General features: G+C 28.7%; 1 protein-coding gene across 1 annotated transcript; it reads right to left on the bottom strand.

Annotated features, from left to right (window-relative positions):
• Positions 1-8436: 8436 nt before the first annotated feature.
• Positions 8437-10773, bottom strand: LOC136086720 (uncharacterized). Its single transcript, XM_065809044.1, has 2 exons — positions 9755-10773; positions 8437-9671 (listed from the first exon to the last, which is right to left on the bottom strand). Exons 1-2 carry the CDS (start codon positions 10753-10755, stop codon positions 8624-8626), a joined length of 2049 nt encoding a protein of 682 aa, XP_065665116.1. The 5' UTR covers positions 10756-10773; the 3' UTR covers positions 8437-8623.
• Positions 10774-11290: the final 517 nt, after the last annotated feature.

The raw sequence follows: 11290 nt of genomic DNA, 5'->3' as shown, positions 1-11290 counted from the left end.
CTTTTCGATTTTTATGTATTTTTTGTACAGGTTTTTGTTTTGAGCATTTTTGATAGCATTGCGGAAATTTTTACGAGCCATCCGGTATCGAATAAAAATTTGAGAGTTTAAATCTTTTAGGAACCCATTTTCCCGCCATTTTTTAAAATAAAATGAAAGAATATCTTTACTGCGGCTTAACTCGGGTGTCCACCAAGATTTTGAATGCAAAGACGGTTTTTTCCCGAATAAATATTGACTAAGTGCTTCAGATGCAGATTTTGTAATAACAGTATATACCTTGATAAGTTCTTCGTCGTAATTTTCATTTGTAAAATTGTGACGATTAAAATTAATATTTAAGCAATTGTTATATAGTTGTAAAAAATCATTGTTATTCCAGGCATAATTTGGAATGCTATAATTTTCTGATTTTTTGTGATTGTTTTCTTGAGAAGATTGTCCGATAATTCCAATTTCAATCGATACTGGTAAATGATCACTCATATTTTGAGATAAAAAAGGAATTACGAAACAATTTGAGTACAGAAGAGACGTATACCTTGAGAGAGCTATGTGATCTATGTAAGATGCGTTTGGTAATGTATTATGGCGATACGTTATCTTAGGTCCAGAGCCTTTTGTTACGTCCACTAGTTCAAGTTCATTCGACTTAATAAAATCTGATAAAACCACGGAGTAGTTATTTTTCGTATAGCTAGCTCTCTTTAAAAAATCATATATTTCGTGAGGAAAAGATTGAAAGTCCCCAAGAACAATAAATTCAGCAACACCCTCGTAGTTGTTAATAACACCGGAAATTATATCCAACTGACTCTTGTATTCCTCCAGCGATGTTTGATTATTGCGCGACGATGAGAGATAAATGCCAATAATTATAATATTAGTCTGATTTTTTTTAAGATTTATTGCGAAGATGTGATCATCTTCATAAAGAATAATAATGTTTTGAAACAAATGTTTCCGAATAAAAAACGCGTTTCCGCCAAACGGCCGACCCTGCTCATGTTTGTTAGCCTGGTGGAAAAATGAAGAATGGGTATTTTTATATATATTTTTTATAATAAAATGTTCTAGTTTCGATAACCAGTGTTCACATATAAAAGTTATGTCATGAGAGAGAATCAACGATTTAGTATACTCAATGTTGGACTTTAGACCGTGGCAGTTAAAAGTACATAAATTAAATGTTGTTGTTGGAAGTTTTTCTTCCTTTAAAATATTCCCTAAATCCATTTTGATCTATGAGAATCTTCCTGGTTTCCGTTAGTTTCCAGATTTTGAAATATTTTAGTATATAAACGTTTTTTTCGGTATGGTTTAACTATTATATTGTTATCCCATAAAGCAGGGTTAAATATTATATTTTTTTCTGCGTTGTTTACGGAAACTTTGTACGATCTGTTGTATTCATTTTCTTTATTCAATATAACAGATAAGGGGGTGATTCCTATTTCTGTTTCTAAATAGTTTTTAAAAAGTTCTTCATTGATTTGGTTGCTTACCCCTCCGACAAAGATGTCAAATTTACGAATTATTCTTTCACCTGCAATTGTTTTATTTTCAGAAATTTTTGTTCCGAAAACGGGCTCTGAAGTTCTATGTTTTTTTACTAATGGACAATTTTGTGTTTTGTGATTAGATTTACTATTTCGGCACACTAAAGTAAAATTATTTTCGTCATTGTTGGTGTTTGATGCGCGTAGTTTGTTATCGATTTTGGTTTTTTCGTTTATATTCGTGGTCAGTATTCTATCGATTTGTGGTCGATTTGTGATAGAGTGAGTTTGAGCAACTACATTTGCGAATGTTTTTAATAGTCGCGGTTTGTACTCAGCATTTTTAAGAGGCTTATCATGCGTTTTTTGAGTTAGATTTTTTTTAGCACCTGTGTTGGTTATTTTATTTTCGCATTGCGAATAACCATCAATCTTTAATTTCGATATTTGACACGGCTGTAAGAGACTTATATCCAATTCCGAATGTCTGTTTTCTATCTTAAGGTTTTCAATAATTTTAGTTTGGAAAATTATTTTTTCTTTCAACAGTATGAGTTCTTCTTTAATTTCTTTATTTTCCTTTTGAATTTCTTTTGAAATATGTAATAACTCTTTTACTGATTTACTTAAAAATCTATCACTAGACAAAGTGTCCATATTCTTTGTTGAGATAATTACCTTAACGATTTCTTTGTGAAATTGCTTTTCACATAATGTCATTGAGAGTATATAAATATCTTCTAAACATAAACTTGTTTTATATCTTTTACGAAGATTCTTTTCAACAGGATTTGTAAGGTCTAGAGTTATGTTTATCTCACTAAATTCATCTGCACAAAATGTCTCAATAATTTCGGCAAATAATCGCTCTCGAAGGTTTCGAATTGAGTTATCTGAGATTGGGCTCATATTTGAGATAACCAAGTCTTTTGGATGAGAACAAATTTCCTCAATATTTTTCAAAAAATTTTCTTCAAAAGTATAAATATCACACTTTAAATAGTTAAACATCTCCTCGATTGATCGTGGTGCCATATTGGTTTTATAGACAATTCTTTTTCAAGTGACGTTTTATTGATAAAAAACCATATTATAAAAAAAACTTTATATTATTTTATTATCGGTTTTTTTTTTTTGTTTTTTTTTTCTCTGTAAAAACACGTCTTGCTTTCTTGCGTATGTTTTGCGTTATAGAAAGCCAGTGTGAATAATGTGAATAACTTAGATATTTATAACAAAATATTTGTTTTGCTTGTGGTTCTATATTATTCCATTTTTTTTGTTGAAATATTTAATGAATATCTGAATACTACGAAGTTAAAACACATATTTTTGAAACAAAGAAATTAATTTTATAAAACTATATAGTAACTATCAAGTTTATTTCTATAAAAAATTTTATATAAATTTTTTACAGAAATAAACCGAAAAATTTGGATGAACAACATTTTTCCGGATAATTTTCGGAAATTTTCCGGAAATTTCTAACCCATATGTGTGTAATTATAATCTTAATATATTTTGAGTCAACGTTTAACCTTTAACGTTCAACGTTGTTTCGCTTTAGTTTTTAAAGTAGTTTTAATTAGTTACTAGGTTTTTTAAATTTGAAAGTGTCCGTTCTCAAAATGCACGCGGTCATCGGAGAAAGATCTCTCAAGCGAGTTAAAACTTTTTACCTTTTGGAATTTAATTATTATTTATCAGTTTAGAAATATTACATTAAGAATCATACTTAGATAAAAAATTGTCACATTATAATTAAAGTAAGTATAGAAAATTTTATATATAAGCAATTTATATAAAACATTTTGGCGCTACTGCAGTTTCTCCCCCTCCCCTTTTCTTTTTTTTCATTGCTGATTGTAATAGAGAATTTTATGCTGATTAAGAATCGTATAAAAACATAGGTTTGAAAATCAACAAAAAGTGGTCTAATTTGGTGTTGAAGTTAAAAGAATTTCACTAAAAAACGCTGCTATTCGCCATTTTTTATAGCTTTCTATTCACTCACTGACGAGTCCGCATTTTTTTTTTGTGGAGGCCAAAACTTCACAGCGCTTTTTGAAGCAATTCTTTTGATCGTACAGCCCTGAAATTTTACAAATAATCTTTTGCCGACTAACAATAGCTATATTTGTTACATTTGATTCAATAAGTATTTTAGATTTACGATGCCCCACCTCCCCGTTGGTTAGATCTGGAACTCCGAAAAAAATATCGGAAACCGAGAGGGCATCAAAAAGTGTTAAGTATCAATATAAATTTAATTAAAAGTTTTACAAATATTCCACTTGTTAATTTCAGACAAATAAAAATGCGTCTAAAAAAGAAAAAATACATCAACCGAGAAGAAGACCTAACCAACATTTAAATTAATAAAAAAAAATATGCTCCAAATATTTTTGTTAATTATTATATACAGAATTCAAAATAAATTTTTATTGAATATTAATCATAATCAATAAGTGTAATAATTCAATTTTATCAAGACTAAAAAGTAGAAAATAAAAATAAATAAAAAAAACCTTTTTAAAAACAGCTTTCTATTCAATCGACTAAAAAGTAGAAAATAACTTTTTTCTGTTTCTGGTACTCGTGGAAATCATGTACTTAGTAATAATCACTTTTGTAAAGCCAATACTGGAAGACATTGAAGGCAATTCATGTACGTATGTAATCAAACAAACTCATCGAAGTAAAGGAATTGAAAGTTTGGCGCCTTTTAAGTCAGATGCTGTCAAAATCAAATTCGTTTTAAATGTACATAAAGCTAAAGGCGCCAAACTCTCTATTCCTTTACTTCGATGAGTTTGTTTGTTTACATACGTACATGAATTGCCTTCAATACCTTCCAGTATTGGCTTTACAAAAGTGATTATTACTAAGTACATGATTTCCACGAGTACCAGAAACAGAAAAGAGTTATTTTCTACTTTTTAGTCGATTGAATAGAAAGCTATTTTAAAAAAGTTTTTTTTATTTATTAAAAACGTTTCACTTCAAAGTTTACATTTTGATCGATCGTTTAAAAAACCTTTTTTTAATTACGCGATTTTCGTTTTTATTTTCGTAAAAATTAAATTATAATTAAATTAAATATTTTTATGAACAAATTTTATATATTTTTAATTAAATTCAAAAAAATTAATTTAAGAAATTGTTTTTAAATGTACTTAAATCGTCTGACATATAGGGATTGGGGTAATTAAATGTACATGCGATTGAAAAATGGGGATTGGCGCAATTGAATGTACATACATCAACTGACAAATAAGGATTGGCGCGATTAAACGTACGTAATTTAAGACATGGTTAGGGTTTGGGCCAGAGATAAATCAGAAAATGATGCGCTCAGCATTTTTTAACAGTTTTGATTTAAATTGTCAGGCTTTAATATGGATTCACAGTTTTGCAAGAATGCGGGAGGGAGGGGGGGAGGTGTAGGAAACTGCAGTTATGTTTATATTATATTGCTTCCATGTGTTCAAAGTGCTGTGACTTGGTAAACGTGTAGAGCAAGATTTGTCTACTTTGCCAGCCAAGTAATGTACTTATAGCAGAAGTTTACATAGCAGCGTTTAGTGTCAAAATGTTACTGCTTTAGGTCTAGGTGTTTTCATGCCTTTATTATTAATTATTCTGAAAATACATAATAACGTATTTTAAAAATATTTTGCGGAATGTTGTTACTTATGTTCTCTTATATATGAATGTTATGTCACTTAAGTTATTTTATATGCATATTATATTAACTTATGATGTGTGCTATTGCTGTGTGTTGTTGTGATGTTGTTTTTTTGTTATCTTTTGAGTTGATAGATAATTGGCTTACCTTCACGTTGGTGTCTATTGTTAAAAATGATAAAAAGGAAATTTCATTATTAAATCTCACTGCTTTTAATCATTCACTAAAATCCAAGACAAATTATTTTGCCATATATACAACTTGTTTTATCTCAATTTGATTTTTTGTCTTAATATTATTATATAAATATATATATATTATTGAAATAATATTGAATCATGATATACCAGCATAAATTATTTTCTAAAATATTGAAATAATAATATTTAACAACAACTACTCTGGTAAATCACAACAGCTTTTCTCTATAAGGTACATTGATTTTCATTTTTTGTATGTAATGTTTTTCTTATTTATTTACTTATTCGTAACACTTTTTATTTTAGATTTATCAGATGATGTATTCGTGTGGTATAGAAAAACAAAATATTGTATAAGTTTTGTGAATTTTTTAAAAACGTTATTAAGATTTAAAGTTTATTTTAGTTTATAGTTTTGGTTTAGTTTATGGTTATTTTTAGTTTATTTTTAGTTTTAGCTTCAGTTATCTTTTTTTCTTACTTTAGACAACTTTATGGAGGAAATGAGGGGAGTAGGTAAAAAAAATTGTAATTATATATTTATTTATATGTAAATATTATTGTATCAATTATTCTGAGGTAGGGCTGTATTGTGCTATATTTTTTTGTCTTTAGTGTCTGTTCGAAGCATAACTGGTTGGGCTGTGTTTTATATTTTATATATTTTGTATGGAGAAATATGTGCAATAGGTGAAAGAATTAATTAATAAATATGACATTCTTTAACTTTTCGCGTTTTACTCATATTTTGATTAAAATAAAATTTTCACATTTTTAACCCTTTTTAATTTACTCTCATTTTTTTAAAAATATTTTTAGCATCGTCATCTGTTACCTTTGAAAATGGCGAGGTTATGCTTTATATTTTGATTAAATAAAATTGCAAATATTTATAGTTTTTATTATATTTTTCTATTTGTTATTTTAGAGTCGTTAACATTTGAGAGCTTTTGTGATTTTAGATTCGTTAACATTTGAGCAGTTCAGAAAGTTTCGCTCCCAACACCGAATAAGTGGTGTAGTAATGGCGGTATGGATGAGCCCTCCTTTAAATGGAGGGCTCATCCCTACCGTGGCGTTGGGAGACACCAAAGAAAAAACAGCAATCAAAATATCTTCTATCAGTGAAGATATTTATAACTTTTTTGTTGCTGCTTTTTCTTTGGTAATTTTTTTTTAATTTGTAATTTTTTTTATAATAATATATTATATTGTATATTTGATTTGTTTTGGTCTTTTTTAATTAAAATTTTATTTGTTTTTTCACCAATTAAACTTAAATGTAGTTAAATTGATTCATTATCCAATTATCATAATACAAAGATGCTACATTCTATTGTTAATAATAATTAATTGGTCGTTTAATTTATTGAACTCACTGCTTTTAAAATTTACTATAAGCAAAGACAATATATTTAGCTATATAAATGCAATTTATGTATATCTCAATTTGATTTATTATCTTTAATATTTATAGTTTGGCTCCTTGAAATATTTGTTATTTAGCTTTTTAATTAAAATATTTTAAATCTATTGAGATGTCTTTTAAATTAAACTAAAGTTTACTGAAAGCCAACATGAAATAACGTCATTAAACAACACCGACGTATGACAACAAGTTACCGAAAGCAGGTAAATTGTTTTTCTGTTTTTTTTCTTTTCTTGTATGTCTACTTTTCTGTTGCAATTTTTATTTTTGGTTTGTCATATGACGCATTAATGCAATATAAAAGTTCAAAGTTTACATATTTTTTTAAATTTGTTATACACATGTTTGATTGTAAATTATATATTTTTGTTTGAAACGTATTTGTACTCAATTTCTTAGTTATTTATAATAAACTTAATTATTTTTAATAAGTTTATTTAGTTCTGTGTGTTTAACGTTTTCAAGATAACAATTTGCTTTTTTAAATAAAAATTAATCAAAGGGATACCAAAAAATTAACAACTCTTGTATAATATAAGTTAAATTCATATTAATCTTCATAATTATTAAAGTTCATGTTACAAAAAATATAACAAGAATTTAGTTTTAGTTTTTTCGTCAATTTAAAGCATGATGAAGTGTTATTATTTTGTGTCAGTCAACTAAAAACGTATTGTGTTGAACTTAGAAATGTCGAGGAAAATGGTTCTGCCTTACACTGATATGACCTATGTCAGTTGTAAATTACTCAAATAATTGGTAAATTATTTTACCTTCGCGTACTTTTTATGTTTATTTTGCAGATGGATTAATTTTTTTCAATTTGAAGGCGTTTTCCTAAAAGGGTATTAGTTAAGGTTTCGCAACTTTAAATTGTGGAAAACTGCCACAATAAATTAATTATGTAACAGACCGACCACAACAATACGACCCGTATTACGGGTTGCTTTCTGCTAGTAGTAATAGTTAGTATCCAAAGTAAACAAGACTTTACAGTTAGATTAAAAAAAAAAAATTAGAGTTGGGATCGTATTCATATTAAGTTAAAATATGCTACAGTATTCTACTGTATATTGTTTCTTTTGTATTATTTATTTTTAAATTTAAATAAAAATTTCTGAAATCTCAAAAAAAAAAAGAAAAACTCGTTAAATGATATATGACATTAGGGTGTTTCATTTCCGACAAATTTTCGAAAATGATTACGTTACATGCATAACGGGGTAATGTGCCAAAAAAAAGTCTGAAAAATTTTCAAAATTTTAAAATGTCATCTAGAGGTCGCCATCTTGAAAAAACAGCGTTTTTTACACTTTTTTCAACTTTAAACTTGAAAAACTTAAAAAATAATTAAATTTATGTTACGTTACTGGGTGTATATACTAAAGGTTATTATATGAACATTTGGTGAAATTTTCAGAAAAATTGGTAAATGTCTAGAGGTCGCCGTATTAAAATATAAAGCTAAAAAACTTGTTATTTTTTTAAATCTTAAAAAAAATTTAACTGGGCTATTTTTAGGCTTCAGCTTTTCTAAGAATAATAATTAATAAAGAAGATTTTAGTGACATACAAAATACTATGAAGTATTAATTAGTTTTGATTTCGAATCGGATGGATTTTGCTTTCTGTGTTGTTCGACAACTTGCAAAATAGATTGTCGTTGTTCTTCATTTTGTGCACACTCGCGGAAATCACCAATAAGTTTTATTCCTCTTTCGGCGCAATCATTTGTTACCTCTAATTGTTTAACAAAATCGTCTGCAGTTCGATAATCTTGGAAGAATTTCCACTCTTGTGGATTCATCTAGAGCCATTCCTGGTTGTTTATTAGTCCTAATAAATCAAAAAGAAGCCACAACCGTGGTCCAATTAAAAAATAAATAACGGTTGAAGAACTTAATGTCGGAAATTTTGGTTTCCCAATTAAAAATGTTTTTGGTCTTGAGGTAGAAAAAAGTTTCTTTGCCATTATTGTTCTGGTAAATTCTGACAATTTTTCATTAAATAAAGATAGAATAACAAGCTCTTCTGTTAAATACCAAAGGTGACGGTTAATCGACGAAATCACAGCGGTTGCGATATCTGAATCTTCTTCTTGATACCAGTTAATTGCAAAAAAAAATTTGAAGTCATCAACTGGAGCAAATACGGAAATCCTCGAGCGGAGAAATTGCATCGAATAAAAAAGACTAATAAACTTAGCCATGCGGTGGATCATAATTTGCTCATTATTGGACATAATAAATTTATTAGATAAGAGTTCCATTTTTAAAATATATATGGAATGTGACATAAATCTGGCATTGTGAATTGCACCTGGTTTGTGAATTTTGAATATTCTTTCCATTGATAGTTTCCCCCCAAGGTAGATAATAGTTAATTCAATTAACTCAAGATAATCTTCTCGCGGAAATATTTTCTCTTCGAGGCATTGGTAAGCCCATTTCAGAACTAAACTTGCTTGATTAAATATTTCTGATTTAATATCAGTAGGCCATTTAAAAAAATTCAGGTTTGAGTAATCAATATCAATTCTAGAAAATTCGGCTCGGAAATGTTGAAAAATAGGTTCATCTGGACTTTTGCTACCTCCTCTTAATGCGGTAAATGCATGCTTAATGTGTAGCTCATTATGATGATGGCGACATGCGAGCCATAGAAGAGGTCTCTTTAACTCAATTTCAATTAAAGTTGCTGCTCCTTTTTTATTACCTGTGTTGCTTGCTGTTGTATCAAAGCATATACCAACAATGTCTTCCAAAATGTTCCAACCTTGCGCAAGTTTCACGACCTCGTCACATTGAGTTTTACCTGTCGAATCTTTAATCAAAGGTACACCAATAAGTTTCGGCCTGCAAATAAAACTTAAGTTAGTTTCTTTGAATACAAAAATAAAAAATATACATAGGATTTGTATAAATAAATAAATAAGTACCCGTTAAGAGATCCGCTAATAAGAACTGCTACACGTTCTTCATTATGAGCTATGTCTAAATGAAAAAGCTTCGAATCCCAGTGCAAAATGGCCTTTTTAGGTTTGTTTATCTCCCAGTCAGCTTTAATTGACAGAACAATATTCTTTCGCGCATTTTGTCTTTGACGATGCACAGTTGATACTGACATAGAAATTTCATTAAGTTTGCCTCCGCTTTTGCAGATGATAGTGGATTGAAATAGAAGTTGTTGGCGAACTGATAAACAACATCGATCAGCCACAGATGCCGTTACTTCTGAGAGCTTCTTTGATGATATCTCTAGTGAATTTGTTAAAGGCACCTTTCTTTTCTTTAGTGGTAAAGGAGTAAACTCTGTATCTTTTTGATCTTCTTCGTTAGCACTTTCAACTATTTCACTGACATCAAAGGCACTCGATTTTTGATCTTCGGTTGAACTTCTCCGAAAATCTATGCTTAGTCTATCTTCTCGACGTTCTAAAAATTTTGAAACACCTAGATCGATGCTACCTGTCATATGATACTTTCTGCTACTCTTTTGATCTTCATAAAATGCCCAATCTTCTTTCCATTTTGGTCTACGTGATACTAATAACTGTTCATATGCATTTACTGCTGAAATGTCGCAAAGTTTCTCAAGTTCATTACAAAATGTGACAATTTTTTCTTTTCCAGCTTTAACATCTCGACTTGCGTGATCAATTTTTTTTATTTTCACCATTTCCACAAACAATTTGGTAAGCAATGAAAGACAAGAGTTATCTGAACGAACTGGTACTCCAGCTTTTTCCCAAACTTCCTTAAGCTCACCAAGAACAAGTTTAAAAATATCTCTTGCAGAAGTGTCGCCTTTTGAATAAAAATGTAAATGAGAGTATCTACCCAAAACATGTTTTTTTGTTGGTAGACGACTGAAACTTGATAATTTATTGGATTCAGGGTAACCAATTAACCAATCTTGATTATTTTTTCTTAGGTTCATCGTTACAATAAAATATTCGCTTTTCCAGCTAGTTTTAAAATTGTTTTAATATTTCAATTTTGCTAATTGAAATAAGAACGAATTTTTTAAAATAAATTTATGAAATTTATATACATACGTCCAGATGTTTATTTTGCAAACTATTTAATCACGCAACAACTTTTAGTGGTCAATTATGCTCAAAACATAAATTATGCATATTATTTAAGGTGAAAGCATTTAAGCAATTATTCAGCAAAAAAATATGTTGAAAAAATAAAACTTTATAATTCGGCGACCTCTAGACATTTACCAATTTTTCTGAAAATTTCACCAAATGTTCATATAATAACCTTTAATATATACACCCATATAATATATACAAGTTTACAGTTGAAAAAAGTGTAAAAAACGCTGTTTTTTCAAGATGGCGACCTCTAGATGACATTTTAAAATTTTGAAAATTTTTCAGACTTTTTTTTGGCACATTATTTACCCCGTTATGCATGTAACGTAATCATTTTCGAAAATTTGTCGGAAATGAAACACCCTAATA

Source organism: Hydra vulgaris, chromosome 11 (assembly GCF_038396675.1).
Source record: "Hydra vulgaris chromosome 11, alternate assembly HydraT2T_AEP".
NCBI lineage: Eukaryota > Metazoa > Cnidaria > Hydrozoa > Anthoathecata > Hydridae > Hydra > Hydra vulgaris.
Note: the sequence above shows the minus strand (reverse complement) of the source record. Positions and strands in the feature narration are given on the sequence as shown.

Excerpts from the sequence above, each read along its gene's own strand:
- LOC136086720 (XM_065809044.1), bottom strand. The coding sequence starts at position 10,755 with ATGAACCTAAGAAAAAATAATCAAGATTGGTTAATTGGTTACCCTGAA. Across the intron at positions 9,672-9,754 it reads ATTAGCGGATCTCTTAACGG|GCCGAAACTTATTGGTGTAC; the intron begins GTACTTATTTAT and ends TTTTATTTGCAG.